The 25,580-nt window shown below is 46.0% G+C and overlaps 1 protein-coding gene across 1 annotated transcript in view; it reads left to right on the top strand.

The window, feature by feature from the left end:
* The window catches only part of ATP1A3 (ATPase Na+/K+ transporting subunit alpha 3), a 316,872-nt gene that overhangs the window by 221,260 nt on the left and 70,032 nt on the right, over positions 1-25,580 (top strand). Inside the window, exons 11-14 of the mRNA XM_086933041.1 lie at positions 3,743-3,877; positions 8,936-9,128; positions 18,845-19,020; positions 23,692-23,828. Of these exons, the coding sequence (XP_086789167.1) occupies positions 3,743-3,877; positions 8,936-9,128; positions 18,845-19,020; positions 23,692-23,828 (641 nt within the window). The remainder of the gene's footprint in view (positions 1-3,742; positions 3,878-8,935; positions 9,129-18,844; positions 19,021-23,691; positions 23,829-25,580) is intronic.

The raw sequence follows: 25,580 nt of genomic DNA, 5'->3' as shown, positions 1-25,580 counted from the left end.
TCCTTTCCAGTAAAAGAATTGGCTTGGTAGTTTGGTCTGCCCTGTTCCCATGATGCATTGGGCCAGTGACAGACTAATTTGCATGTAGCCAGGTTCTGAGCTGGGATGGTGCAGTGAGCTAAAAAACGGTGATGGATCAAGCCCTGATCTGTTGACTGGGTATGAGTGTTCTGTTTAATTCAGATACTCTGTCCATCACCACCCCCTTTTCTGAATCGTTTTGTCCACCATAAGTGTGGAAGGGTATACTCAGATGTGAGTCCCTTGCTCATTGCACCACTGGAATCCAAGCAAGCCGGGCCGAAGACGGCTGTAATGCCAGAAACCGGTCCCCGGAAGCTTGTTTCCTTCCCAGTATAAGAATTGGCTTGGCAGTTTGGTCTGCCCTGTTCCCATGATGCACTGGGCCAGGGACGGACTAATTTGCATGTAGCCAGGTTCTGAGCTGGGATGGTGCAGTGAGCTAAAAAACGGTGATGGATCAAGCCCTGATCTGTTGACTGGGTATGAGTGTTCTGTTTAATTCAGATATTCTGTCCATCACCAACCCCTTTTCTGAATCGTTTTGTCCACCATAAGTGTGGAAGGGTATACTCAGATGTGAGTCCCTTGCTCATTGCACCATCAGGATTTAAGCAAGCCGGGATGAAGACGGCTGTAATGCCAGAAACCGGTCCACGGAAGCTTGTTTCCTTCCCAGTATAAGAATTGGCTTGGTAGTTTGGTCTGCCCTGTTCCCATTATGCACTGGGCCAGGGACAGACTAATTTGCATGTAGCCAGGTTCTGAGCTGGGATGGTGCAGTGAGCTAAAAAACGGTGATGGATCAAGCCCTGATCTGTTGACTGGGTATGAGTGTTCTGTTTAATTCAGATACTCTGTCCATCACCACCCCCTTACCTGAATTGTTTTGTCAACCATAAGCGTGGAAGGGTATACTCAGATGTGAGTCCCTTGCTCATTGCACCATCAGGATTTAAGCAAGCCGGACCGAAGACGGCTGTAATGCCAGAAACCGGTCCACGGAAGCTTGTTTCCTTCCCAGTATAAGAATTGGCTTGGTAGTTTGGTCTGCCCTGTTCCCATGATGCACTGGGCTAGGGACAGACTAATTTGCATGTAGCCAGGTTCTGAGTTGGGATGGTGCAGTGAGCTAAAAAACGGCGATGGATCAAGCCCTGATCTGTTGACTGGGTATGAGTGTTCTGTTTAATTCAGATACACTGTCCATCACCACCCCCTTTTCTGAATCAGCAGTTATGAAAGCACAAATGAAGCACATTTTTTGTAATTCTGAAGAGTAATGGAAACAGGTTTTAATAGGACCAGAAAAAAATCAAGATACTTTACATGGTGATGAGCAAATGATAAATATTTGTGAAAACCCAATTTCTAGACATTATCGGTTGTGCGCTGTACGCGTCTCTGCAAATGTAGTGGCAATTTCAATTTCAAATGTGCTGCATTTAAATGATAGTGCGCTCCCACACCGTGCTCTAGTGATATACTTGAAGCAGCGCGCTCCAAACGTACTACAGTGTACACACTACGACCCCCCTCCCCCCTCCTGCTGAATGGACGCGGCTGATTTGCTGCGGTTCTTGGCTGCGTCCTGCTGGCATCTTTCACAATCCCTCCGAGCTCAGGGATGTCACAGTGATGGCAGCATCAGCACCCCAGGGCTGCCACCCCCACGAGAGGCAGGAAGAGGGGAAGTGAGACTCGAATCCTTCACACGACGCACATACCAATCAATCTCATCTGATTAATCTCCTGCTGGCAGAAATGTTAATTTCCGGATTTGAAAGCGATTAGTGCAGAGTGATTAAGATTAATATGCGGGGGTCGACGGGATGGATCCAATCCCCCTCCGCGAGTCCCTCCCTCACACTTTGATGTCTGTATTTCTGAAGCCCCGCCCTCTCATTCATACATGACATTGGAGGACCTTGAGGGTGGAAGGCGCCACCGCGCACATTCAGGGAAGAGGGATTTCCCTAGATCTAGAAATCCAGGGAATCTTCTCCCATCTTCGGATGAGTGAATGTCCTGCCTTGAGCAGAGGTCTGGTCTGTCTCGTCGTGTCTGATTCTTTTACGACCCTGCCATCTGGGTGCAGCGCCTTAAGACGTCACCTTCACGCAGTCGTATTCGCTGCCATGTTCCCATCTGCCATTGTCCCAACTCTTACAACCACACGCCATATTGATGATGTCACCGCTATCTCTGTTACCTGATAGGACAGAGACACAGCACCTAGGCAGGGTCAAGAGGGTGTTACGTCTCAAGCATCTATGATGCAATGTCTCCATAACCAGCCCTCGAACGACGACACATGTCACATTCAAGAAAACAAATCCTCTGGAGTCAGTAGGGAAATGTAAACCATAAGTATAAGGATTATCTGATAAGTTAAAGTTAAAATACAAGAGGCAAAAGTGATCGTTAGTCGAAATGCATATCAAGGGAAAAAAGGGAATTAGCTTAAGGCCGCGTCAATGCAGCAACGGAGAGTCATGAAGATAAGGCGAGCACAGTCAGTCCAACTCTGGGGTTCAGTCTCCCAAGTAGAGGGGTCAGAAGACTGCCTCTTCCCCAACATGTATCATATTCAAGACATTTATAACACTAGAAGTCAATGGAAATCACACAGCCAGCATAGGGTGAACACATGTAACAATAACATGACAAATCACAGTGCAGCATTACACAGCGTCACCCAAAGGCACCATTCTAATGTCAGCCCTGAACTGAATATGAACGTGACTTATTCTAACCTACTGCCATCGGAGGTAGCAGCACAAACCTATTTACACGAGCAGTGAAAGCCCCACAGAAGGAACAGGCCGACAGTGTCATTAGCAGGACACGCCTTGAAAGTAGCAAAGAGGCTTCATCTGTGGGTCGTTTTGATGTCACGTGGTGTCAGAATGAGAAATGAAAACAAACAACATGGCTGCGACCGGAACCAGCCTGGCAATCAGACCTAGTTATCTAGGCACAGGAAGAAACAGTTTTGCAAAGCGCCACGTTCTCGTATTTACGCTGAAAGGTTAGCACACAATTTTATTTAAAAAGCAATATTATACTATAAAATCATCTTTACCATTTTTTTTAAAGTTTCTTTTTGTACTTCTCAAACTGTCGTCTTTACCACTTTGAAGTGAAAGTCCTTAATAAATCAATGCAATAGAAATAAACATTTGATTTTGAGATGGTGCTATGGAGACCTGTCCATGGGTGAGGTCTAGTTGCAGGCTTCAAGTTGACCCAGGTCTGGCCTTGGGGAGAATGAGGTGCTGCCCTGCTTATCCTTCAGGGGTCTAGTCTGGTCTGACCTGGAATGAGAGGGGCTCTCCTGTCTTCTTTTACTTGTGGATCAGATGTGATCTCATCTCGAGTGGAGGGCTGGCCTGGTGCTGCGCTTAGAATGTGTTTGTACTTAGTTAGACAACAGATCCTGGCTTGTACTTTTAAACAGTTCTCGACTGATCCTGAGCTGACTTAAGGGGTTGTCTTCACTTTAGTTTAGCAGGTGCAGGGCATTGGTGGAGCTGGAAGTGGGCGATGTCTTCTGCTGAGTGACCACGCCCTGAGTTGAGGAGAAGTTTTTCATGCATTCAGCTCTGAGATTTTTGTAACTTCTTTGATGCCTCAAGGTTTTGTCCTTCCTCAGCTGAAAGAGTTCCTTGAGCTTGAAGATGCTCTGGTTGGTCACACTTTTATATCCTGGTCTCCGCAGCGCGACGTTGCTGGCGATGCCTCTGAATCCGCCCTCCTGAAGTGCATCGAGCTGTCCTGTGGGCCCGTGAAACAGATGCGAGAAAGGTACAAGAAGGTGGCCGAGATCCCTTTCAATTCCACCAACAAGTACCAGGTAAAGACTCTGCGTCAACAGCCTCCTGGGGGTGGCAGGGGGAGCCTGTCCTATCAAACATCTACTCCTGTGCCTTTCTTTCCTTTCTGTACAAAAGGGGGTGGTGATGGACGGTCCTCGGAAGCTTGTTTCCGGTCCAGGGAAGGCATGGCTTGGCAGTTCGGGCTGGACTGTTCCCATGAGGCACCGGGTCAGACTGATTTGCATATAGCCATGTCTGAACTGGGGTGGCAGAGTGGGCTAAAGAACGGTAATGGATTAAACCCAGATCTTTTGACTGGGTGTGAGTGTTTGATTGGTTCAGATGCTCCGTCCATCACCACCCCCTTTTGTATTTCTTTCCTTTCGGGCACCCCATCTGATCACTTCACGCCCGTGTTTTCACTGGGTTCCTCCTTCCTCATGTCTCTCTCCCTTCTTTTCACCTTTCCCTCTATTTACCTTTGGTATCTTTAGCCCGTCAGTTGGTCCTTCTTTTTTGCCAATTCTATCCAGGCTGGTTGTGTGAAGTCATTTGCATTGTTCAGGCTTGTGCAACTGCCACTCAAGCTCCTGAGAAGGGCAATTGTGTGTAAGGATGGAGAGGGCCTTTCCTAAGTGAGACCCAGTGTGGCTCTGGTCACTGCAGAAGAGAAGCCAAGTCTGCTAACCCTCACAACAACTCCTCTCCCTGACAAGAGTCCTGGATAAAACAAGATGGAAGCTGGAACAGGGAGCATGAACTCAACACAATGAGAACTCAACAACAGAGGGACTAGAGCAGAGGGGGGCTGGATCCAGGGCAGAGCAATGAGTGCCATGAAAATGAGAGAGTACCTAAAATGGCGGATGTTTACTGAAAGTGAACTAGGCAAGAGGAGGTGTATTCAATGGCTGGTCTCAGATCGATGGAGGGGGGAGGGGTACTACTCAAATAGATTGACGGGAGCTCTAGAAGGGATGGTGCTACAGAGCATGATGGGTGGTACAGAAAGGGTGGTGCTTCCAAGATTGGTGGGTAATTCTAGAAAGGATGGTGCTTAGGAGGAAGATGGGTGGTACAGAAGAGGTGGTGCTACAGAGGAGGATGCCTGGTACAGAAGTGGCGGTGCAACTAAAACAGATGGGTGGGCACTCTAGAAGGGATGGTGCTACGGCTAAGAGTGGGTTCTAGAAAACTGGAGCTGCTAATAGAAAAGATGGATGTGTTCTGGAGAAGGTTAACTTGTGGTAGGTGGTATATAAAGGGTGTAGGCCAGTAGAAGGGGTGAATGTGTGCTGCAGAAGAGGACGTTCTCTACTGGAGGGTGCTGATGCGGGAAGAGGGGGACGAGTGTTAGAGAATTGGATGGATGTCAGAGATGCTGGAAAAGAGGCATTGGGTCCAAAGAAGGGGCATGGGTCTTATAGGATGGGGTGGCACTAGCTAGAGAGGACAGGGTTGCACTGGTGCTATAGAAGAAGATAGAAGAGCAGGCGATAGATGCTACAGAAACCAGTGGGCAATAACCTTCTGACCCCCATGCTTTTTGGGGGGGCCATACCAGGATAGATTTCTTTAGCTCCAGAAGGTAGTTCTCGTCTTTGTGCCAAAAAGAGAAGCAGATGGGTACTTCACACCCCTCCACTGAGTTGTGCTTCCACACTGGATTCAGGGTGACCTACCTAAGTAGTTCTCACTCTTGCATAGCATGGCCCAAACACCTAGAATTAATATACACACACAAATGTGTACTTTATAAAACTACTGTCAGTTATTAGGTGCTAACTTAATGTATCATATGATTTAGACCAACAAAAAAGAAATAATTCCCTTGGCCAAATATCACATACACATTAGTTCTGAATATCCAACATTGAACATGTTTCCAAAATTTTGTTACAATTATATTTATTAAAAAGATACAAAAAAAAATAAATTATGACTTAGAACCATCACTACTACAATGACAAATAATTTAAGGCCTCAAGTACAAAAAAATATAGCAAAGCTTGAGAAGTGCTAAAAACAGGCTGTTCAAAAGACTATTTTGTTTTGTACAAAACCCCTTTTCCAAGTTGGAATAGTATTCAAATAAGTGGTTTACAGACACATTGGTCTTAATAACGATATTCTCTTCTTCTTTCTATAAATCTCTAATAACTCTGAAAATGCAGGTACACTAATCTTAAAAAGAAAGAGGACCTTGGTCTCAAATTAATTCTATCTTTAGCTCCAGTCACTTCTTTTCTATTTCACACATCTTTTTAGGTAGTTTGTCCCCTATTTGGGAAAATTGCGATTCCAATGTCAGGATAATAAACTTGCTGCTAGCAGTGGCCTTTCAACAAGTAACTAAAAATTGGAAAGAATTCACCAAATTGTCTTATCAAGCGTGGTGGCATGCTGTCTGCTATAATCATAGACTTGACACGACATTTGTATATCCATTGCACGTGGCAACAAAACGCTTAGGCTTGTGGTCACCTGTTCCGCTTTTCATTGACACAAGTGCTAGACACTCTCTGTCTCCTACTCCTCAACAACAAGAAGTAACTAAACCTCCATGACTTCCTTTATGTTGACATTATGTGTATTAACCAATACTCTCTTTTTGCATATCAATTTTTGTATAATGTATGCAATATAGATTTTACATTTATTATTGTTCTCCTACTTAGGCATGATATGTTGGACTGCATTTAACTCAAACCCTTTTTGTTCATTAATTCCAAAATGTATATATTGTATGTAATTCTTTTATTTTCACTGTCATGTTATCTTATGCATTACTGTATTTCTTTACCCCAATAAACTTACTCTTGAACTTGAAAAAAAAGAAAGAGGACCACACTAAAAAGGCCCCTTTGTCCTTCAGTTTGTCTCTTAAATAACATCGGGAAATGGAAGTAGGCGTTTCTTGATTTTATGTGGTAGGTAGCACAGAATGTTTCAATTGGATTAAACATGAGATGAAATCATTGGAACACGGAAAAGTCTTAAGCAGTTCTAGTTCCATCATTTATATGGACATGTCTCCTGGAGCGGTAAGGATATATTGATAAACAAGTGCAGGAAATCTGCCTTTTCTACATGGTCACCACAACATTTTCCCCTTTTGCTAGTTAAATTAGTGTATTCCTAATCCACACATTTCACTAGTTTCTATGTTCATAGTATATGGTGTAGACAGTGCACCCAGGGCCTGGACGTTAGATGCCACATGTGGGCTGCAGCACCTATTGGGCCATCCATAATAGTGACAGTGCAAATATGGCTTCAGGCCTACCCGTGTAGCCAGACTGTTGCAGTGTAAACCTGCTCATGGGCCTGTCAAAAGAAACCCCTTTTGACGGGTGAAAACTGCCTTTCTTTTAAATATTAGTAAATCACTGCTATGTAAGCCTTGCAGCCCACCAGGTATGGGGCATGTCATTTAAAAGAGGGACAGGTAGAATATTAACAATACAATGTCCCTACAGTGGATAGGTCCTAAAATCTATTTTGACTGTGTCAAGTCTAGCTAGTTCTTTGTTTTGGAAATTGAACCATCCAAAAAAATAATTAAATTACTATTTTTAATAGTTATTAAAAACCCAATTCAAATGTGAATTTAGAATTTTAAAACATAGTAGGGAAAAGTAACTTTTAGAAAGTTACCTTTTTTTTGCCAAATCTGTCAGAAGGCTAATTAGCATAAGGCGATGGAGGCTCTCAGCCTTGAATAGCACTGGAAAAAGTGTGAAATGCCTCTCAGCAGCAAACAATAGGCTGATCTGTGTGGGCAGCGATAACTCCTATGAACTCCACATAATACGCCGGGTGGGGGATGTGGGGATTTGTTTTTACATTAGTGTCAAATCCTGTTTGACAGGTCTGTGGAGCCACATTTAACACTTGAGACTCTTGAAAGGGAGCGAACAGGATGCCAAGACAATTCTTCTGGCTCCCCTGTCTAGTTGCTGGAGGGCCCTGCTTTTGTCCTACCAGACGTCTATTTCTGGATGTGTTGTGGGCACAGTGCCAGTCTCAAACTGTTTTTTTTTATGTTAGATGTGGGAGGACTCTGGGATTATTACTGTACACCCCAAAAACACACCCCAAGCCCACAGAGCCCATGCTGAGTGTCGGCGAACACTTTGGCATTCTTGAAAATTCCCTGACACATGGCATTTTGGACCTCTTTGCACTAAGGCAAACAGGATCTGGTGAAAAGTGGGTAGGTTTTGCACAGGAACTTTTACGGTTAGGGAGTGCCAGTGCTTATTTTGAGCCAGTGGTTTACATTTGGGGCGTACCTAAACATATTTTCTTTTTTATCCATCAACAGCGAGATGTTCATAGTACCCAGGGGTGCAACCCATAAACATTAATCTAGGACATTTGCTTGAGTTTGATGGTTTTTGATTGGTCAGTTGCATAGGCAATGGGCTATGTAATATGTCAATTAACATCCAATAAATATTGGGTTCAACATAAGTAATACAAGTAGTGGTAATTCCAAGGGAACAATGCTTTTGCTTGTGAGAGATGGAACAACCAGAAGTCTGACAACCAATCTGTGATTCCAAAGAAGCACTTTTTCCATGCCCTCTGCCTTGTTGCAGCCATTTGGTATTTATTTGCCTGAGAGACGGTGCATTTTTTCAACAAGGCATTGGTATCGTGTGCGAGTCGTGTACACTTTAACAGTGCCAGTCCTTTTCTCTGTACATAACAGTGCACACCAGCCTGAACCTATCCTTTTGAATGACTAGTAAATTGTAGCTATAGTGTTGAAGGCATCTGGAGACTGTCCGAAAGGTCTTGGCAGAGCACACATGCTTGGGCACCGGATGCTGCCTCGGCAGAGGCAATGCTCAGAAGATCAGGCTCTACATCTAGTAGTTGGCAGTGGGGAGAGGCAGGTACGGCCAGAATCAATGCCAGATACTGATGCAGGGTACAGGGGGATGCATCTGGAGGGATCATCTCTGGAGCAACTAGGTGCACCAGTGAAGTTCTCAGTTGTAAACTCTTCACCGTGAGTTCTCGTCGCCGCATGCCTTGTAACACCGCCTGCGTCTGATATCTCAGTGACACTGGTTCCCTTCCTATAGCTCTCCATACACGAGACCGATGACCCCGATGACAACCGGTACCTGCTGGTCATGAAGGGTGCTCCCGAGAGGATCCTGGACTGCTGCTCCACCATCATCATGCAGGGCAAAGAGCAGCCCCTGGACGAGGAGATAAAGGAGGCCTTCCAGAACGCGTACCTGGAGCTCGGTGGTCTCGGAGAGAGGGTGCTGGGTATGTATGGGGGGGCTACCATTGTCCGGGAGAGCTTGCAGGGTATGTGTCTGCACTGGGGGCTGTCTGGCTTGAGAGGGCTCTATGAATGTGTATTATGGAGTGTGATAATGCAAGGAAGTACCTACAGGGGAGTGTCACAGCTTGAGAGTGCTGTGTGAATGTGTATTAGGGACTGAGACATCCTAAGATACCCCAGGGGTCTGTACCTGCACTGGTGGATACTATAGAGTTCCTAGCGCAACTTCAATATATGTTTAAAATTCATAATGCAAATGTTTTCAATAGAGGAGACCATCACTCAATGTACAAAAATACAAAATAGTGTTTTATTAAATATTTTCTATACCATTTATGTCATATTAAACTTATTTTGACAGAGAAATTACTAATTCATACTACATGCATACTGCACTCATTCATATACCCATACATACAGTTCATACATTTAATTGATTTCTTTAAAAAACATTACTTACATTTGATTTATAAGAATTGTAAATGGGTGATGATACAGCATCCCACTATTAATCACAATAGGATATACAGTGAACCAGTGCACCAAAAAAAGAGAGATGTGGCAGCGATTCATCCACGCGTGTTTCGGCAGAGGTCTGCCTTCTTCAGGAATGCCACTTCCCAAGTATTTCTCTGGTGAAAATATGTCACCTGAAAAAGGTAGAGGGTGTACTGAAAGGCGAGCTATAACTTCATATGCCGGTCCCGTTGGAAGGAAAATGTGGGATCCTAAGCATATATCCACAGTTAGGCTGGAATAATGCTCCTGATTGGTGAGATAATACCAATGTGCAAAGGGGTTTCTAATTGAAACCTGGTCCTGAATAAGAGCATATAGTGGGGGGCGACGAGCTGTGTACCCAGGTTATAGAGCGGATTACTTCGTATAGGAGTATAATCCTTGTTGAGAAGATCACTGCTTCCTCGGCTCGCGCTTCTGTGGTACATGATATGGTCCAACTAGGATCCGGGTGCTTGGAAACTGGTGGACGCCATGGCTTGAAAAGGTTTTGCGAGAGTGTACTAGGGACTGTGACATTGTGTTGTTCTATGACACATAATGTAAGAGACGTCTTGGTATATACATACCTGTAAGAGACCTCTTGGTATATACATACCTGTAAGAGACCTCTTGGTATATACCAGTAAAGAGTTTCCTATCTTCTGAGAGTGGAGGGCTTTGGTCAGTGTTAATTTCAAGGCTGGAAGAGCATGCTGTGTGATACAAAAGCTTATTTCACCAAACCAAAGTGTGTGAATATAAATTGTTAACTAGACCTATCACAAGTTAAATAGCCAGTTCCTAAGAAGTAAAGAACAGGTCTCAATGAGCATTTTCAGGCTCAGCCATGGTGGGGGTTGGGTGTTTGTGTCTGCTTGCCTCAATAATCTGTATATTTTGTTGTGAGGTCTTTGTCAATACATGTTTAGAGCACTTGCTCCATTAGGAAAGCTTGTTTCTAAGCACTCCTAATGTTTACAGATAAGATACTGACAGCCGAAGGAGATTGTGCACCTAAGATTGTATTTCACTCAAATCCAGTAATCAATTTACATCCTTTGTATGCTAAACTACCAGAGGTAATGATTGCAAGCACAGGAGGCTTACTCCAGGGTGATGTAGAGGGATGGAAACTGAGATGCAGCATGACACAAAACTGTCAAATGTATGTCTCTTCTGCAGACAACGGGCATCATTCAGAAGCCATACTGATTGAAACTTCAAAAGACCTTGACAACTCGCAGTCCACACTATGTACATTCTTTGTTCCTCCTGTGCCCACCTTACAACCCACCTCTCTCGACCCCACCCTACTGACATCACTGCAGCCCTTGGTCACCTCACAAACCATGTTTTTTGGCCCCTGGGAGTATGTTTCTGAGGACCCATGGCTGATAGGGTGCAGGCGAGCCCGCTCCAGGGCACCTCTGCACCCTGCGGTGATTTGGCATGCACGACATACACTGCGGGGTCATCCCAGTCCAGAGTTTGACCCTCAGACTCAGCATCTCAGATGGAAGCCAAAGGCTAACAGGGGAGTAGGGCAGGACTTTCTGGCTGGCGAGCTCCACGAGGACAGAGAAACTAACGTGGGGTCCTGCTCGTGCACTGTTTTGGGGCTCAGAGAACTATGTGGGACCAACTTGAGATTTGCTGTCCCCAAGTTTGTTTCTCTGCCAGGTTCATTGGCTGTTTTTACCCCTGACTAAACATTCAACTTAGTTAGCTTTTTGGAGCTAAAAATCCTCCAGCAAGCCTATGAGTCGTGGCTGGCCAGGGCTTGGCAAGGCCAGATACTGTCCGGACAAAAGCTTTACGTCTTGCATAAAAAGCAACTAGTGGGATAAACAAAGATATTCCTTTCTGCTGAGGTGAATCCTTTCTCTGTTAATCTCCACACCTTGTCCTGGTCCTTCAGGGGTGGAAATGCCTTCCAGGAATGCTGCATATATTTCTTCTTGCCACTCCCACACTCCATTAACTGTTAGAACAGCATTAAGGATCCAGGGACACAAATATTAGTGGGAGAAGGGCTCAATCCCTCTCTCCAACCGGGGCCGAGTCCAGTCACAGGGGATGAGCTGGTTCTTCTGCAATGGTGGCCTTAATTGTCCATTATCTCCCTTGGACTACAAGTGACAACAAAGTCTCAGGATGTTTCATTCCCCTACTGTTTCCTAAAAGAAATTAACTTCACCCCTTGGTTGGTGATTGGTGTAAATGTCTGACCATTTCTAAAGTGGGAAAATATCAGAGAATAATTCATAAATGCCTACAAAAGATCTGTTAGGGAGCAGTCACTGATTCTTAAATCAAACCATGTCTTGAATTACCCACTCCTCCTTTCTAATATTAGACTAATGTTGAGTATATTATGCAGGAGGAATACCTGGCTGCTAGATCGAAATGTGTGAGTGCCTTTAAGAGGCAAATCCTAGCTTTTTTAGAGCCCATGCATTCTTATGATGAAGACGCCTCTGTGGTTTGGACCGTGTTTGTCTTCTTGCTTCTTTGCTCCAGTCGCGGTTGACCCTACACTATCTTCACTACGAAACACTTATTTTTTTATGTCTTTCCTCTGCAGTGTTGCATGTGGTCTGTTTACCTCTCTAGTCAATGGCCCCAATCTAGCGACCATTTCTGATTCCACCCTACCATTCTCCACTCTGTGATTGCAACTGTCCTCATATTTCCAATATCTCCTTTTCAGCATCTTCATAATCCATGCTTCTCACTTTCCAGACCGCTGGGCTCTTTCTCTCTCTTTTCCCCGACTGGGTTAATATTCTTCGCTCTTTGGTGCCATCCATGAATATGATCTGCTCCTCCTTCAGCTGGGCTACAATCCTCCCCTCTGCTGTTTGCATTTCTCTCTGTGTTGCATTTCTTCCTAGGTTTATTTGTTTCCAGTTCACTCAATAATGGCTTTACATCTCCCTTCAGTCTCCCTCCTTCCTATGTCACTTCTCTTACTTGTATTCCCCTGCCAACTCAGATCCTTAGGTCAGACACAAAAATGCTTTCTTTAGACCTTGTAGAGAGTGTCTCGGTGTTGCCGATACCGGGGCATCATTAGATGCAAGGGGCAAAGTTACAAGGGGTTATGAGTCGGACCTTGAGGGTGGCCTTAGAATTAAGGAATGTCCAGGGATGGGAATTACTGGTGTTGAGGGCTCTTGTAACGAGGCTGTAGGTCCACTTCTGTTCTGTGCTGAAGCATCATCTCGTGCCTTGGCCTCATGAGGTTTCTTCGTAATCACATAGGATATTTTATATTGAGTAATTTTGCTGATATTGAGTTGATTGCCACACTGCGCTTTGGCAAAGCACCATATACATCAATGGATGAAATGAAACAAAATCTTCTAGATTGTTTCACCTGCTTCTCTACTTTCAAGTGTAGTGTTTTTTCTATGGTGGGTGCACAACTAGTCACCCTATCTTGATCTGGGCCCAGGAAGTGATCTAGAATCCACAGCCTGGATCAAACACGAGAAGTTATATTTACCCTTTGAATCTGAGCGGATGAACCTTGGAGATCCATAGAGCAGACAGATCATAATCCAACATTACTCTTCGAGCTGTCCTCCACGCGGTGCAGCAGAGCGCCGGCACCCATGTCCGGCACTGGTATTTCATCAGATGTAACCCTAGGGAGGGGGGGGGATCAGCCACCTCTGATGCCACTGCTTCTGCCCTGCTTGCCCAGGCTGCTGACACTCCCCAGCTGGCCCTTACATGGGCAGCTCAGGGAAGAAGACACCCACAAGCTGCTTGTAGTCCATCCATATCCCAAAAGCTCACCCCACTTCGGCGGCCATTAAGGCGTTACACTGGCTTCCAATACAGCAACGCCTGGATTTCAAGGCCTTATGCCTTGTGCAGAAGACTTTATTTCTATTTTCTATTTAGGGGGTTTTGTAAAGCGCTTGGTGACGCACAGCGGCGTGTCCCCGCGCTGAGGAGCTGATACTTACTGGAACTTACACATGCGGAACAACTTACTGTGCGAATAGTACAGTTTTAAGCTTGGCTCTAAAGAGTGGTTCTGATGGTTCTAATCGCAACGCCGTGGGTAGCTTATTCCATCTAGAAGCTGCAAGGTGCCTAAAGGATCTTCCGCCCATCCGAGCTCTGGACACCTTAGGAATGACTAGGAGTCCTGAGCCGGAAGATCTCAGGGAGCGGGACGGCTCGTAGGGTGTCAGCAGTCCTTTCAACGGGAGAGGAGACCTCCCATTGATAATCCGGTGGCACGTACATAGTGCCTTGAATTCTACCCTGCTTCTGATCGGGAGCCAGTGCAAAGACCGGAGGGCCGCTATGGATGCGGCTCTTCTGGGTAGTCTGAGCACTAGTCGGGCAGCGGCATTCTGTAAGACCTGTAGGCGGCTCAGATTCGTCTCCAGGGTCCCTAAGTAGAGAAGATTGCCATAGTCCATCTTTGACGTGACTAGTGCATGTACCAGGGTTTGACGGGCTCTGATAGGTAAGAACTTCAATACCTTCCTAAGACTTTTGAGAGTCCTGAAGCATGATCCAGCCACCTCATTGATCTGGGGGCCAAAGGTAAGGTCGGAATCAAACCAGATACCCAAGTTCTTTGCTTTCTGGCAAGGGGTGGGTGTTGGACCTAGGCAAGGCAGCCACCATGCCGACGTCCATGCCGATTGGCCTCCTCCCACTACCAGCACCTCGGTCTTGCCTCCGTTGAGCTTGAGGCAATTGGCGGACATCCAGGCAGCAAGGTCTTGCATGCAAGCTCTGAAAATGTCCGCCGAGGGACCGGGCGCACGCGACAGGGAGATGACCAACTGCGTGTCGTCGGCATAAGACACCATTCGAAGGCCATAACTCTCTACTAAGGTGGCAATCGGGGCAACATAAAGGTTAAAAAGTGTCGGACTCAGGGACGAGCCCTGCGGCACCCCCTGATCCAAAGAGATTCGCTCCGAGTAATGATCACCTTGCCTCACTTGGAAGCCTAGGCCTGCAAGAAATGAATGAATCCATTTCAGCGCTGCCCCTCTTACCCCGCCTTTGTTCAGACACTGTAGCAAGATGGAGTGTGCTACAGTGTCGAACGCCGCGCTGAGGTGTAAGAGGATTAAGGCCATGGTTTGTCCCTCGTCAGCACCTTGCCTAAGGGTTTCGGTAGCCCTGAGAAGGGCAGACTCCGTGGAGTGACGGGGCCGAAACCCGAATTGGGTAGGATGAAGAAGGTTGCTTTCCTCCACAAATTTCATTAGCTGTTTATTTACCACCTTCTCCGCTACCTTAGAGAAATAAGGCAGCAAGGAGATGGGGCGAAGGTTGTCTAACTTCTCACAACTAATGTTAGGCTTCTTGCGGAGGGGAAGCACCACAGCCTGTTTCCAGTCCTCTGGTATGGAACTGGAGCGGAAGGAGATATCCAGCAGGTGTCTAATGTAGGGTTCGAGTGTTTCCAGACTGTCTCCCAACCTTTTTGGGGAGGCAGGGTCTCGAGGAGAGCCAGATTTGACAGATCTGCATATTTTAACTAAATCCACTGATGAAGGGGTGGTGAAATTGAGTAACAGATTTTGAACGGCTTCATCTCTTGAAGAATCTGCTGGCACTTCCGCTGCTGGTGGTATATCGGGAAAAGCAGAGTAAATCTTAGACACTTTATCCCCGAAGTAGTTGGCAATGCGATTGCATGCTGCTACTGAGTGATCTTCATCTTGAGTGGAGGTTTTTGGGGTGGCCAGGGATTTATATATGCTGAACAGTTCCCTGGCAGAGTTCTCTGCCTCTTGGATTCTGTCAGCATAGTATGTGGCCTTCTCTGTCCGGATCTTATTGTGATAGGTGCGTCTCTTTGCGAGATAGGCCTCTTTCATCCGGTCATCATATGCCACTCTCCACTGTCTTTCTGCACGTTTGCAGTCTCTTTTGGCGCAGCGCAGCGCCTCGCTAAACCAGGGAGCTGTTCTTTGTCTGTGGACACCCAGTGGGGGCCGACCCAGTGGGGCTGTGCAGTCCAGAGCAGCCGTGATGCGGTCATTGAGCAATTTATTTGCCGTCGCCACGTCATTGCCTCCTGGGGGCCCTTCCGCAGTAAGAGCCTTATTAAACTCTTGCAGGGAGAATCTTGCCCACCTGCAACGAGAATAGTTGAGTGGGGTGGGGCGAAAGCTTTGTGTTTGGGCAGATAGATAACAAATGGAACATAGAAGTGATCTGTCCAGGGCAGGGGCACTGGGGGAGCAACTGAGACATCCTCCCAGCAAATATTGGGTCTAGCAAGTGCTTATGATTATGTGTTGGAAGCTGCCCCTTTAGCTCTAGCTGTAGGGTGTGAAGTTCTTCACGGAACTCCACCGCTCCTTTATCTGATAAGTCTTCCAGGTGTGTGTTTAAGTCTCCTAGAAGCAGAAACTTATCCCTCCTGATCGCTGTTTCTGTGACACACTCTAAAAGGCTGCCTTTGAATCTGGACATAGGTCCTGGTGGGCGATAGACTAGCAGACCCTTTATAGTCATGCTCCCGTCAATCTTTATGGTGAAAACACCCGCCTCACATCCTGCCAGATTGACTGGTTCAAGTTTGCAGGCCCATTGCTGTTTAAAGGCAATCGCAATTCCTCCTCCTCTGCCTACAGGTCTATCCAGGCGCACCATCTGGTAGTCGTCTGGTAAGGCCTGAATAATATCGGGATCGGAGTTAGCCTCCAACCATGTTTCAGTGATAAACAGCAGATCAGGATGTTTATCAGTGAGGAGGTCATATACATCGTGCTTATGGCAGCTAAGCGACCTCACATTGATCAGGCCGCAGGACAGCGAAGAGCAACTAGCCCTGGAGTCTGCTAGCACTGTGCGGAAGCGGAATTGGCAGTGTTTACACCCTTCATTCTCCCCAACCCTTATGCTATGGTGGCCAGGAGTGCATGTATAAGAGGAAAAACTTACTAATTCACTCCTGCTCCAGGTGATTCTACCATCAGTGCCAGGGGTTATGGCCCTGGGCCGCTTCCGGTCGCGGATGGGCGCAGACGGGCTTGGCTTAGGCGCGGCTTTGGCGCGCCCGCTGCGCCAGCCCGCTGCGCCGTCTGGCTGGGACACACATTATATAGGGTGTGAGGAGGGCGGGAGGCCGGCGCGACTAGAGCGCACCCCCAGCCTCACCTAAAATGGCGCCCACCGCCGCCAGCGCCGATTCACACAAGACGGCTGGGCGAGGCAGGGAAAGAGAGTATCAGCGTGTAAAGAGATGTCAGTGTTCCTCAGTAAATACCCCAAATAAAATTCTATTTAGAAGCCCCCAAGTAAAAATTCATAAAACGATCTTTTCCAGCTTAAAAATACAATATCACAGGTATAAATGCCAGCAAGTAATTTCCAAGTAAAAGCGCTCGCAGCCCTAGTGTCTCTCGCTAGGGAGAGCTCCAAAATAGGCTCCAAAATATGGTGGAAGGGATTCAGATTTGCGAAAAATCTTTTAGTGATATATCCCCAGCAGAGATCTTAGATCGGCTAACTCCAGCCTCATCTGTACCACTAAAGTCCGCAGAGTCAGACGGGGAGGGAGACCCTTGTCACATTGTGCTGCCAGGTTGTGGAACCAATTGCCCATTACACGTAGACTTCAACCAAGTTTGTCATTGTTTAGGAAGCAATTAAAAACGTGGCTGTTTCCGGGGCTTCACTGATTAGTTGTAATCACGCTCGATCTCCCTTTCTCACTCTTAGCGCCAAGACGCCTCAGCATTCGAGCGCTTTATAAACTGAAATCTAATCTAATCTAACTATGGTGCCAGATTATCGCTCACAGAATTTTGTGTGACATAAAAGTTGTGTCCTACATATCAGTTACACAAAAATCACACACTGTGGATAATAATAGAACATCTGCACCCACTGGAGCAGCATTCCTGTTGTAAATATTTAGGACACTGTTTAGAATATGTTGTTACCACAATAGTCTGGCATTCCAGACCTCACCGACAGAGAGCGTCAGAAGTGCCATTTCTGGCACTATGAACGCCAAAGATTCCCCTTGAAGGTCTCACAAGTTAAGGGTTCCTTCTCACGCTTTGTTTCAACAGCATCAGGCCTCCTTACTGTCCTCTGTCCCTAAATCACGCCCTCTTGAAGGAACTGAGACGCAGCAGTGCTGCTCCCATGGAAAGGTTCTGTTGTGCCGCTGTCCGCAACCCAGGGACTGGTGCTATGAAGGAGCCATGCACTATAACAAGACAGAAGAACATTGGAAAAGCAAACACTCATAATAAGACCTCCCCCACCAAGGAGCACGCAGCGACAGGTACATCTCCGGTGATACCCTCATGAGTCTCATTGTTCATACACACATATTCACCCAATCCGGCTTTGAAAATCACACAGTAGTGCTAAGTAACCCTGGGTGGAGTTCGCGGAGTTGCACTACGCGAAGTGCAAAACAAACTCCGCCGCACTGCGCAAGCGGCGGAGTACAGTGGAAAATTGCTGTTTGCGGTGATTGCACAGTGCCCGATGCTTGTACGCACTGTGCAATCATTGCGATCAGCACCATGCGCAGCGCAAGCTTACTGTTTTTGCTGCTTGGGTAGATTTTTAGTCGAGCAGCAGCTTTCTCAACGCGAACGGGCAGTTTCTCAACACAAGAGGCTGCGAGCATACAGGACCACTTGCAATGAGAAACCTGACCCCCCGCATTGAGAAATCTCACCAGGAGGTTTCTTTTCCACGCTCACGCTCGCCAACTTGATGTTGGCAATCGCGAACGAGGAAAAATCTCGCCGGGATGTGGATTCGCTCACGCTCGCCAACTTGACGGTGGTCAACGAGAGCGAGGAAAAAAACTCTGCTTCAATGCGCAAAGCATAGTAGTTTGTAACTCCATGAGTACTGCGTAAGGCGGAGTGCAAGAAACTCCGCAAACTCCGCGAGCAGAGCGGAGTTCAGCACCCAGGGTTAGTACCAAGGCAAACTGCCCACCAGTGCCCATGTTGCTGCCTTGCAGATTCCGAATAAGTACATGTTTCCAACAGAAACAAGGGATGCATTGAAGGGGCCATAGTGGTCTCACTGCTGTTTGATACCTGATTAATACTTGCAATACAATACCCAGGAGGGATTGCTGGGGCTTCCTGTGTCTCGAGATGTGCCTTTCTTTGCTCCCTTCACACTCAGTGTCAGACCTTACTAGAGGTTCTGCTTCTCTTTGCAGGATTCTGTCACTTCTTCTTCCCAGAAGAGCAATATCCCAAGGGATTCGCCTTCGACACCGAAGACGTGAACTTCACCACGGAGAACCTCTGCTTTGTGGGACTCATGTCTATGATTGACCCCCCCAGGGCCGCGGTGCCCGATGCAGTTGGAAAATGCAGGAGCGCCGGCATCAAGGTGAGAGTGCCATCAAGAGGAAAGCCATCAAATTCAGATTTAGAGATGAGGGCAACGCCTTCAAGGTCAGGAGTGCCATTAGGGTGAGAGTGCCATCAAGAGGAAAGCAATCAAATTCAGATTTAGAGATGAGGGGAAAGCCTTCAAGGTCAGGAGTGCCATTGGGGTGAGAGTGCCATCAAGAGGAAAGCAATCAAATTCAGAGTTAGAGATGAGGGCAAAGCCTTCAAGACCAGGAGTGCCATTAGGGTAAAGTGAATCAAGCTGATACTATTGTCAAGATAAGAACCAGGGAATTCAGGTTCAGAGGTGAGAAAGAGGCCTTTACAATCAGGAGTGCCATTAGGGTGAGAGTTCCATCAAGAGGAAAGCAGTGAAATTCAGATTTAGAGATGAGGGCAAAGCCTTCAAGTTCAGGAGTGCCATTAGGGTGAGAGTGCCATCAAGAGGAAAGCAATCAAATTCAGAGTTAGAGATGAGGGTAAAGCCTTCAAGATCAGGAGTGCCATTAGGGTGAGAGTGTCATCAAGAGGAAAGCAATGAAATTCAGATTTAGAGATGAGGGCAAAGCCTTCAAGAACTGGAGTGCCATTAGTGTGAGAGTGCCATCAAGAGGAAAGCAGTGAAATTCAGATTTAGAGATGAGGGCAAAGCCTTCAAGGTCAGGAGTGCCATTAGGGTGCGAGTGCCATCAAGAGGAAAGCAATCAAATTCAGATTTAGAGATGAGGGAAAAGCCTTCAAGATCAGGAGTGCCATTAGTGTGAGAGTGCCATCAAGAGGAAAGCAGTGAAATTCAGATTTAGAGATGAGGGCAAAGCCTTCAAGGTCAGGAGTGCCATTAGGGTGTGAGTGCCATCAAGAGGAAAGCAATCAAATTCAGATTTAGAGATGAGGGAAAAGCCTTCAAGAACTGGAGTGCCATTAGGGTGAGAGTGCCATCAAGAGGAAAGCAATCCAATTCAGATTTAGAGATGAGGGAAAAGCCTTCAAGATCAGGAGTGCCATTAGAGTGAGAGTGCCATCAAGAGGAAAGCAATCAAATTCAGATTTAGAGATGAGGGCAAAGCCTTCAAGGTCAGGAGTGCCATTAGAGTGAGAGTGCCATCAAAAGGAAAGCAATCAAATTCAGATTTAGAGATGAGGGGAAAGCCTTCAAGGTCAGGAGTGCCATTAGAGTGAGAGTGCCATCAAGAGGAAAGCAATCACATTCAGATTTAGAGATGAGGGCAAAGCCTTCAAGGTCAGGAGTGCCATTAGGGTGAGAGTCCCATCAAGAGGAAAGCAATCAAATTCAGAGTTAGAGATGAGGGAAAAGCCTTCAAGGTAAGGAGTGCCATTAAGGTGAGAGTGCCATCAAGATGAAAGCAATCAAATTCAGATTTAGAGATGAGGGAAAAGCCTTCAAGGTCAGGAGTACCATTAAGGTGAGAGTCCCATCAAGAGGCAAGCAATCAAATTCAGAGTTAGAGATGAGGGCAAAGCCTTCAAGGTTAGGAGTGCCATTAGGGCTATAGTGCATCAAAATGAAAGCGAGGGAATTCAGGGTCAAAGGTATTCAAGGTCAGGAGTACCATTTGCGTGAGAGTGAATCAAGATGAAAGCAATCAAATTCAGAATTAGAGATGAGGGTAAAGCCTTCCAGATCAGGAGTGCCATTAGAGTGAGAGCTCATCGAGGTGATACTATTATCAAGAAAACAACGAGGGAATTCAGGGTCAGAGGTGAGAGTGAGGCCTTCAGGGTCAGCAGCTGCACATGGTGAGAGTGATATCATTGGAATTCAGAATCAGAGATGAGAGTGTGGCCTTGCAGTGATAAGGAGTGGCATTGGGGTCACAATAATGTAATACAGGAGCAGAGTGATACGATCTGGGGGACCCTCCCCAGAGTCACAGGGGGTGGCTTCCTAACCCCACATGCAAGAAATTTGTAAATGCACAAATATGAATCAGAAATGCAACTGGACTGCAACAAATATACAACCCACCGGCAATACTGCACAGAAATAATGATCAGTCCCACAAGATGAGTTAAGGATCACAGTGGAACTCCAGACCCTCTTTAGTAAATGAATAGCACACTGAAAATAGCACTAAGAAAATGGACATGTATTTTTAAAAAAATCTTAATGTAGTGCATGATATATGAAAGCTAACCACACAGAATGCAAACATGAATGCAGCAAAACATGTTATGACCACTAAAATAGCATGAATATGTGTAGCATGGTTATTGAGTTTTTTCATGCTAACGCCCTTAGGGTATTTCTAAGCGCTATATTATGTTTCAGCTACAGCAGTAAATACCAAAGCTGTGCTCGAGTTTCTGAGATGGATTGCACAGCATACCTGTATTGTCTTCATAAAATAGCAAGTCAGCTATTCTTTATCACTGCCTGATAGAGGCCACAGGCTGAAGGCCACATCATCTAGTCTAGTCTAGTCTGGATATTTGTATTGCGCAACATATCACATCCCAAGGGAGTCTCATGGCGCATATCTCTCCATCATGAGTGTCCTCTCTGACTGAGGCTGGTTGGTCCTGCAAACTGCCATGTCCTGTGGCTTGATAATTCTAGTGCAAAATCCCTCCCTGACTATGTTATTTTATGTTATTAAAATGTATAAAGTGAACAAATAGCAAGTTGTGTCTTGGTGCTAACAGTCCTGAAGCGAGTTAGGCCTCTATTCGTTAAATAGCCAGGTCTTAAGGGCTTTCCTGAAGGATGTCAAAGAAGCGAGACTTCTGGTGGAGATGGGGAGGGTGTTCCAGATCTTCATAGCCCCCACTGTGAAGCCTCTGCCGCCCCAGTTAGACATACAAAATCTGGGAGTAAGCATCAGTTTTGCCCCTTCCGAACAGAGGCATCTCTTTGGAGAATACCAATGCAGTGACCATCTCAAGACAGGAGGACCAGTACCGTGCAGCGCCTTATATGTGACACATAAGGCCTTGAACTTGATGCAATTCTTAACTGGGAGCTAATGCAGTCTCCGTAGATGCTTTCCCACCAATTGAAACATGAGGATCCCAGCAGGAGCCTTGCAGCCACATTCTGGATCATCTGAAGCTTCTGTAACTGCTTTTCGGGCGTAGAGCCGAGATGGAGCACATTGCAATAGTCCAATTTTGAAAGAACTAAAGATGCAATCACAGTTTTCCTACTATCTGCTGGAATCAAAGGTATGATGTTATTAATCACCTTAAGAAGGAAAAAACTGGATGAAGAAACTGCTTTTACTTGAGTTTTGAAGTTCAGTTTCTTATCTATAATCACTCCCAGATGTTTTGCTTTGGTGGCCGGGATGGGCACTGCTCCCAATTCTTCCGGCCACCAGATCTGTGACCACCGAGGGGCATAGATACCAGACAGGATTATCTCAGTTTTTCCTGAGTTCAGGTTGAGGCACTGCGAGCCCATCCATGAGTCGACTGCCAGCATGCAATCCCTAAATCTTCTATCTGGCGGCTTGATATTTTTACAAACCGACAGGACCATTTGAGTGTTGTCCACGTAGGATGTTAATGCCGTCCCCTAGGATCTGATTAATGCAGCCAGTTCAGACACATATACATTAAAAAGAGTAGGGCTCTTTGAGGAACCCTGAGGGACCCCACATGGGAGAGTGAAGGACGGGGAAACGTAGTTGCCCAACTACGGTTCGATACCTGAGTTTTTATAGTACCTGATTGCCGATTTTATATTATGAAAAAAAAATGCAAAAACATGTCATGCTATACAGTGAGCGGACATGATGTAAACGGTTCTACGCACGTCTTGAAAACTTCACCCTTTCTATGAACGACATAGAAGAATCTGGGAAGAGGCGCAGAAAAGAAATAGTAGAGTCTGATACAAGGAAGGAAGAAAATAAAAGAGCTAGAGCGGGAACCGTCACAATGTTCATGACAGGAGGTGAGATTAGGTCCTTCAGATCAAGAGTGGTACCCAAGTGAGAGAGCCATCCAGGTGATAGCGAGTCAGAGCAGGGCCAGCGGATCAGGAGTGACTTAAGGGTGCGAGTGAGGGAGCTCAGATCAGAGGTGAGATTGGGGACCTGCAGCGAAGGTGACGCGGAGGTGTGATAAGATGTGACTTGAGGGTCAAAGTGAGGCAGCTCGGATCAAAGGTGATAGAGAGCTTTCGAAAGATAGGGACTGACTTCAGGGAGCTTGTTCTTGCTTAGGACCCTTCCTCCATGCCCCCATGAGATAATCTCGCAACCCTTCCATCACGCAATGCAACCTCCACCTGTCCCATCCGTTCCCAGAAGTCGTCATTCATGCTGCATGACCTGTGTCAGGCCTGGCTTTTCATGAGAGTTCACACCTGATGCCTTAGGGATTATCCTGATGGTTGCATGGCCAGAATCCTGCCTCGATGCCTTATCACCTCTCTCTGACCCATTCATTTCCGGGATCCTCGTTCCATGCTCTATGACCTCTGCCTATTTCCCAGAATGCTGTCTCCTTGCCCTATGAGATTTGACCTATACTTGACCCATCCATTTCTAGCCTTCTCCTGGCTTCCTAATTCTTTCCCAGAATTCATTCTCCATGCCCTTTAACCTCATTCATTTACAACTTTCCACTTCCATAATACGTGATTCCCATCTGAGTCCTTCTTTCCCAGGATCTTGCCTTCATGTCCTCTGATTTTTGTCCGTAGGTCATCATGGTAACCGGAGACCATCCAATCACTGCCAAGGCCATCGCCAAAGGTGTGGGCATCATCTCAGAGGGCAACGAGACTGTGGAGGACATCGCTGCCAGACTCAACATTCCCGTCAGCCAGGTCAACCCGAGGTGAGTGTCAGAGGACAGGACTGTCAGCCAGGTCAACCCGAGGTAAGTGTCGGGGCACAGGACTGTCAGCCAGGTCAACCTGAGGTAAGTGTAGCGGGACAGGACTGTCAGTGTGGTCAATCTGAGGTAAGTGTCAGGAGACAGGACTGTCAGTCAGGTCAACCCAAGGTGAGTGGCGGGGGCAGGACTGTCAGCCAGGTCAACCCTAGGTGAGTGTCGGGGACAGGACGGTCAGCCAGGTCAACACTGGAGTGGGAATAGTAATTTTAAACCCCTCGCTATCCAACGCTTTCCCTACTGTTTCACTCTTTGGAGTGGGAATAGTAATTTTTACCCCTACGCTATCCAACACTTTCCCTACTGTTACACTCTCTGGAGTTGGAATTGTAATTTTTACCCCTACGCTATCCAATACTTTCCCTACTGTTACACTCTCTGGAGTTGGAATTGTAATTTTTACCCCTACGCTATCCAATACTTTCCCTACTGTTACACTCTCTGGAGTGGGAATAGTAATTTTTACCTCTACGCTATCAAACACTTTCTATACTGTTGCACTCTCTGGAGTTGGAATAGTAATTTTATTCCCTCCGCTCTCCAATATTTTTCTGTATTCTTTTATTTAATGTTGTGTATAATTTATTTAAAAAAATATATATATATTGTAGTTCTTTAATGTTATATATATTTTTTGTATTTTTATTTATATTATTTTTGTTTGTGTATATATGTATTTGTAATTTATAAAGTGATTTTTAACCATTTATAAGGTATTAAAGTAATACTTTATGAATATTATTAAGTATATGTATATGTTTAATGTATTTTAACATTATATGTATTAATTATGATTTTTAAACGTTTAAATATTTTTAACTATGTTTCTTTTAATTATATGTAGTATTTACTTTATTTTACATTATTTTTTTAATATTAAAAAAAAACGATATTTTTATTCCGATATGTTTGTACTTACCATGAAGTAGATAGGGAGTCGATATTCTTGTCTTCAGTATTTTTGGCACAAGATTTTTGTACCTCGATATTGTGGTACTTGATATTTTGTCAGTGATTCCTACCAGACTTGGAGCAGTTCACTCTCAACATCAGAGTAATGGGTCCCAGTGGCCTATGCCAGCCGAGCACTAACGGCCACAGAACAGAGGTATTCACAAATTGAAAAGGAGGCCATCGCTATCCACTGGGGCTGCCGGCATTTTAATTTATATCTTTATGGTCACCCTTTTACAATACACACAAACCACAAGCCTCTCCTTCCTTTGTTCATGGGGTCGTCCTCGAAACCACCACCTCGTATCGAGAAATGGATTCTTCAGTTACAGGACTATCACTTCTCGGTGGTCTTCCGTCTAGGAACTCAAAACCCTGCGGACTATCCGTCGAGGCATGCCAGTCCCGCCACCCAAGGGGAGGAACTGGCTGCAAATGAAGTGGAAGAGTATGTCCACTTGGTGGTCGAAAGATCCAGGCCCCTTCCCATTACTCTAGAGGAAATCAAGGAAGCCACAGAAAAGGATGAATGCCTCCAGCTCTGCGTTTCTGCTCTGAGATCCGGAAAGTGGACTACCCTGCTGGACAAGACTATTTATCGCACAGAGGTAGCAAGATCAATGCTGTTGTCTTTACACAACGTGAGAAGCAAGTTGATCATATCTCAGGAAGGGTGTTTGATGAGAGGTCCAAGATTGGTGATTCCAGGATGTCTGCAACAGAGGGTGGTGGATCTGGCGT

This window comes from Lissotriton vulgaris, chromosome 7 (genome assembly GCF_964263255.1).
Source record: "Lissotriton vulgaris chromosome 7, aLisVul1.2, whole genome shotgun sequence".
Lineage (NCBI taxonomy): Eukaryota > Metazoa > Chordata > Amphibia > Caudata > Salamandridae > Lissotriton > Lissotriton vulgaris.
This window is presented reverse-complemented; position numbering and strand designations above follow the sequence as displayed.